At 37.6% G+C, this 6,345-nt stretch overlaps 1 protein-coding gene across 1 annotated transcript; it reads left to right on the top strand.

Moving 5' to 3' along the window:
- Positions 1 to 1,398: 1,398 nt before the first annotated feature.
- Positions 1,399 to 5,108, top strand: LOC120356123 (uncharacterized protein C01G6.5-like). The gene is made up of 4 exons (XM_039444965.1): positions 1,399 to 1,611; positions 2,324 to 2,533; positions 2,845 to 3,045; positions 3,183 to 5,108. The coding sequence occupies exon 4, from the start codon at positions 3,599 to 3,601 to the stop codon at positions 4,838 to 4,840; it is 1,242 nt and encodes a 413-aa protein (XP_039300899.1). The 5' UTR covers positions 1,399 to 1,611; positions 2,324 to 2,533; positions 2,845 to 3,045; positions 3,183 to 3,598; the 3' UTR covers positions 4,841 to 5,108.
- Positions 5,109 to 6,345: the final 1,237 nt, after the last annotated feature.

The raw sequence follows: 6,345 nt of genomic DNA, 5'->3' as shown, positions 1-6,345 counted from the left end.
ATGCTTCCTCTTCTCTACTTCGTCATTGTTAGTCGTCGTCGCATCTTGCTCTTCTTCGTTTTCCTCATTGACTTCTATTTGTTCTTCATCTTCTCCTCTTCTTCTTCTGGCTCGTTCCTTCTCTAACTTCATTTGCAGCTTGCTCATAGTACAACGCTGGTTTTATTCTGTTACATGTACAACTACGTTCTTTCCTCTTACTCTCAATACTACATTCAGTTTCGATTAATTTCTACAATTCGATACGGTCCTCTCCATAGCTTTGACAATTTCTTCACTCTCTTTCTTTTAATTTGTGGTACATAAAGATAAACTTTTTGTCCTACACGATATTCACTTGTTTTAGACTTTTGTCGTACTGCTTCTTCTGCGTTTCCTTGCCTTCTCTTGGCACTCAACTGACATTTCTTTTATAGTTTGTAGTCTACTTCAAGATCTCTATATAATTCGAATAAATCTCTGTATTCAGTTAATGTGAGATCAGCTTCAAGCGGTGTTCTCATTTTCTTCGAATACCATCTCATAAGGTGTGTATCCAATTGATTCGTGCTCTTGCGAATTGTATGCCATATTCACGATGGGAAGCAACGTCACCCAGTCATCTTGATTTTTGTTGACATAATGACTCAACATTTTTGGTATAGTTCTGTGAACTCTTTCCGTTCTACCATTACTCATTGGGTGATAAGCTGTTGTTTGTAGTTTTCTTATTCCTAGAAGTTTGCACATCGATTTCATCAGATCAGACGTGAAATTAGTTCCTTGATCAGTAATTAATTCCATTGGTACGCCGATTCTTGTTATCACTCTCTGTATTAGTGCTTGTGCAATAGTCTCAGCAGTTTGATCCGGTAGGGCGATAAAATCCCCATATCTAGTAAAATGATCAATTACTGTTAGGATGTATCTGTTTCTTGACTTTGATAACGGAAGTGGACCTAGAATATCACATGACAGTCTGTATCCAAACTCGGTCACTTCTTTAAATTCTCCTAAGGGTGCTTTCGATTTTCCGTAATCTGTTCTTTTAATACATTCTTCACACGCTCTTATAAAATTAGTTACGTCATTCTCATTTTAGGCCAATAAACTTTTCTTTAATTCTTACAAATGTTTCTTAATACCCCCATGACCGGCATAAGGAAGGTCATGGTGGAGACGAATAACTTTCTCTCGAAGGCTTCTTGGTATAACAATCAACTTCTTATCATGTTTCTTGAAGTGAATGATCCCTTCTGGACTCAATTTGAAACTAGGATACTCTCGAAGGCGCTGACACTCTTCGTCTGCTCTCTGCTTCTCTCTTATGATTTCCAAGTCTAACATTGGAAGATTCTCAACTGTATTCTTGTATATAACTCTGCTTAAGCAGTCTGCATTTGAGTGTTTAACACCAGGCTTGTGAATTACTTTATAATCGTAGGGTAGACCGGGGCAAGTATACGCACGGGGTAAGTTTACACAGGCCACTTTTTTCTAAACCGGTTAAATGTGGAGCGCCACGGGTATTGTCAGGTTGTTGCTGCTCCCTAGCGGACATTCTCACAAACTTTTGAACGCCATTCGAGTTGTGATCTAGCCAGGAGGAGGATTATTCTGTTTTCTTGCAAGGTGAGTAAATTTTGTGATCTACTTATCAAATGATATTGTGAGCTTATAATACATAGTTAAGGGCAAACTAATACGTGAACATAAGCAGGATTTCATCCTCTTTCGAGAACTGTGTTTGTTCAAACCGAACTGTTATCAGTTTTTGCTGCACGTTGACAATAATTCAAACATGGCGATGGGGCATGTTTACGAATTGACATCGGGGAACGTTTACGAACTGTGTTTCGTGCGTAAACGTTCCCCTGAACCTTTTCAGGCTGTTAAGATCCGCTTAATTATTATGCAATGATTAATTACGTTAGCCTACATCCTTCCTTTGTACTTCATAATGACAAAATATTTACTTACCTAAAATATATACCTAATATTTGAATTGAAGTTGGCTTTTGCAAGGTTGTTGTCATAAGAAAATACAGAAAACTACATTTTGTGGCCTAAATTAGAAGCACACAGATTTATCGGATGTTTTGTATTTTTTATTCGCGATTTCTAAGGTTTTGATGAGGTGAATTTCTGTTCATCAAGTGCCAATACTTTTTTCTTTGAAAAACTAGTTGACGAGTAGGCCTATGATTGAATCATTCTTCAGTTATATAGACTACAGATTTGTATGTTATAGCTTACAATGAGCGTAGTTCAGCCCTCATATGTGTTAGCCTTTCATTCTATTGACATAATTTTCATCCTTTAATGAATTTTCTTTATTTTTCAGATGGTAAGAAATTACGTTTGCAAAACTGATAGAGCCAAGCTGGACATAAATGTAATGAAAAGGGCTGTGCTTCAAGTAAGACTTGGGCAAAACACCATACGAGGAACTGCCAAACTCTTTGGATTGAATGATAAAACTGTTGGAAATTATTGCAAAAAATGGGCTAATTTGACCAACGAAGACCTGAAAACACAGATGGAAAATGTAAATGTGAGTTGAATAATTAGGCCTATCATAATAGGCTACTATGCAATTTCCTTTAACACATTATGATATCTAATTAGCTTACTAAATACAAATTCAACAGTTAACACATATTCAACACCCTTACAAACATAGGCCTACTTACCTAATAACTTAATAACTAACACTATGGGTAATAACTACTTATGGGTAACTAATCCCATAATAAATCTGGAAATGGGCTATTAATTGAATGTTTTAAGAAGAAAAAAGTGTTTTTTAACTAAACCATGCATGTTTCTTATTAGGCCTACTTTATATAGAATGAAATTTTGCAGGTTGAGGCACCACCAGCACTAGAGACCCCACCAGTGCCAGAGGCCCCACCAGCGCCAGAGACTCCACAAGCATCAGTGTCCCCACCAGCGGCAGAGGCCCCACCAGTGCAAGAGGCTCCACTACCACCAGATGCCCCAACAGTGAGAGAAGTCCCACCAACTCTTGGACTGGTGCAATTTGGATACTCCAAACATCTTAATGTAAGTAAATTACAGTGGGGGGGGGGGGTGGTCAGGTGCTAATAGGCAAAAATTCCTAAATTTAAGCCTATAATAAAAAATTAATAGGCCTACAATAGCCTGCGCTATTAAATTTGTATTGTTTTTTTTTTGTTCAGGTGTTCGAGCCAAACCAAGAAAAGTTGCTAGTGGAATATCTTCTGAAAGCTTCTGATATTTATTTTGGCCTTTCACCTAAGGAAGTAAGACGATTTGCTTATACATATGCAGTAGCCTGCGGCAGAAAAATCCCTCAGTCTTGGACCGACAATGGAATGGCAGGACCTGATTGGCTAACTTTGTTCCTAAAACGGAATAGGACACTCTCAATTAGGGCCCCTCAAGCAACGAGCTTAGCTCGAGCCACAAGTTTTAATAGAACCAATGTGTCAGCTTTTTTGACAATTTGACAACAGCTATAAATAGACTTAAGGTTGGTCCTGCTGACATTTGGAATGTTGATGAGACAGGTGTGACGACGGTTCAGAAGCCAGACAGAGTCATAGGACGCAAAGGGTTTCGGCAAATAGGGAAAATGACTTCAGCTGAAAGGGGAACTCTAGTAACAGTGGCCCTTGCAGTGAGTGCTGCTGGGACATTCATCCCTCCATTCATTATTTTCCCTAGGGTTAACTTCAAAGAACACTTTCTGAGAGATGGTCCTGTTGGCTGTGCTGGAGATGCCAACCCGTCAGGATGGATGATGGAAAAAAACTTTTTAAAATTTGCAAAGCATTTTGTGACCCATGTCAGGTGTTCTATTGAGAATCCGTGTCTCCTGATTTTAGACAATCATGAGTCTCATTTATCAGCAGATCTATTAGATTACTTCAAAGAGAATGGGGTAACTTTGCTATCATTCCCGCCTCACTGCAGCCACAAACTGCAGCCTCTAGACCGCAGTGTTTTTGGGCCCCTCAAAAAATATATAAACACTGCATGTGATTCTTGGATGGCTAGTAACAAACGCCCAATGACTATTCATGACATTCCATCAATTTTGGCATCAACTTTACATGTAGCAGCTACTCCAGCAAACATTATGGCTGGATTCAAAGTGACTGGGATTCACCCTCTTAACAGATTTGTATTTTCTGATGCTGATTTCATGCCTTCATATGTAACTGATAGACCAGAAACTACATCAACTACTAATATGACTACGAACGCTTCAGGTCCTATCAATATTTTGATCAGTAGCCCCAGGCCTTCCACTTCAGCACAAGTAGACTTGCTAAATACTTCGCCCAGTAGCCCAAGGGCTTCCACTTCTGCACAAAAGGACTACCCCACACCAGAAGAACTGAGGCCATTTCAAAAGGCAGGACCAAGGCTTGGCACTAATAAAGGAAGGAAAAAGAGGAAGTCTGCAATTTTAACTGATACCCCAGTTAAAGAAGCCCTCAGGCAAGAACAGGAGGAATCAAAGAAGAAAAAAATTAAGATACAAGAAAACAAGAAGAAGAAGTTAGTTAGAGATTTATTGGTTTCTATGGAAACAGAAGAAGAAGGTAACAGCAGCAAAGAAAAAATCAGGAGAACAACTAAAAAAGGAAAAAAATTGGTCCACCTCAGCAAACTGAAAATAAACCAGGATTCAGATAGTGAAGATGAAAACTGTTTGTGCATTTATTGCTTGAAGCCATTTAAACAGTCTAAAAAAGGTCAGGAATGGGTTCAATGTCTCCGATGTAAAAAGTGGGCTCATGACAAGTGTATAGCAGAAGACACTTCATTTTTCATTTGCAGAAACTGCAACAGCGACGATGAAGATTAATAGGCTAAAAATTTCATGTTTTCAGTTGGAAAACCCATTTATTTTTTATTTATCACATACTGTAGCCTATATTGTCGTTAATTTTCTTAATTTTTATTTTAAAACTGTGGTTTGAAGTATAAATAAATATTTTTATTTGATAAAAGATTGATTTTTCTCATTTATTTGTATGCCTTATAACATGCGTAAATGTTCCCCGCTTGATGCGTAAACTTGCCCCGGCCCGGGGCAAGTTTGTGCACCTGACTTGGACTTGAAAAAAAAAAAATTCTTGGCCAAAATGAGAACAAAGAGAAAAACGGAATACAAAAATCTTTACTTTAATAACAGCTCTACAGGATAACAACATTTGAAATAACTCAAGTCATAACAAAAAAATTAGAAAATTCATGGATAAATAAGTAGCGGTTCTGTGATTAGTTTTTCTTTCAACTTTTGAAAAGCGGTTTCACATTCTTCATTCCAGTCAAATGTTGATTCTTTTTAGTTAATTTGTAAGCGGTTTGGCGATTTCGGCGAATTTTGGAACATGTCTTCTGTAATAACTGCATAAGCCTACAAAACCACGGATTTCTTTTTCATTTTTAGGTCGAGGAAACTCTTTGATTGCTTCAATTTTCTTAGGACATGGCTTGATTCCATCCCTGTTGACTATGTGACCTAGAAAACTTATTTCTGGCTTAGCAATTTGACATTTTTCAATTGAACACTCAAATTGACTTCTCTAAATCTATCCAATACTTCGGCATATCTTCAGTGTGCTGATCTATTGTAGGGCTAAATATTAAAATCCATGTACGGTAAGCATGCTTTTCCTTTCAATCCTAACAAGGTAGAATCTACAAGTCTTTGAAACACTGCTGGTGAATTGATAAGTCCCATTGGCATTCTTGTATATCATAATGTCCATCAGGAGTACTGAAAGCAGTTTTTTCTTGACTCTCAGGGTGCATTTTGATTTGGAAGAATCCAGAATTCATATCAAGTGCTGTGAAATATTTGCTACCTCCTAATGAATCTAATGTCTCGTGGATATCAGGTAAAGGCCATACTTCTGGAACTGTAATTTTTTTAATTTCTCTAAAATCAATACACATTCTGTATGTAATAACACCATCAGGACCTGGTTTTTTCGGAACAATAACAACTGTTGCTGACCAAGGTGATGAACTGGTCACAATGATTCCTTTGTCTAGCTGTTCCTGAATAAGTTTCTTCAAAACATCTCTCTGTGAATGTGGTACCCTGTACGGTCTTTTATTAATAGGGGGTGATCACCAGTATTAATTTTGTGTTTCTACTGTTGATGTGCAGCCTAAATTCTCAATTCCTTCAAGACTAAAAATGTCAATATATTTGCAAAGTATATTTCTCATCTTAATTCTCTCTTCATTATCCAAATGACTCAACTTTCCTTCTAATTTAGCTGCAAACTCCTCTGTTCTGTTTCTAGTTAGCTTCACTTCTTTATAGTTAGCATCGTGTTCATCATTGCTTGATTGAGA

This window comes from Nilaparvata lugens, unplaced genomic scaffold (assembly GCF_014356525.2).
Source record: "Nilaparvata lugens isolate BPH unplaced genomic scaffold, ASM1435652v1 scaffold5853, whole genome shotgun sequence".
NCBI lineage: Eukaryota > Metazoa > Arthropoda > Insecta > Hemiptera > Delphacidae > Nilaparvata > Nilaparvata lugens.
The sequence above is the reverse complement of the archived record's forward strand: the minus strand, read 5'-3'. Positions and strand labels throughout refer to the sequence as shown.

Excerpts from the sequence above, each read along its gene's own strand:
- LOC120356123 (XM_039444965.1), top strand. The coding sequence starts at position 3,599 with ATGACTTCAGCTGAAAGGGGAACTCTAGTAACAGTGGCCCTTGCAGTG.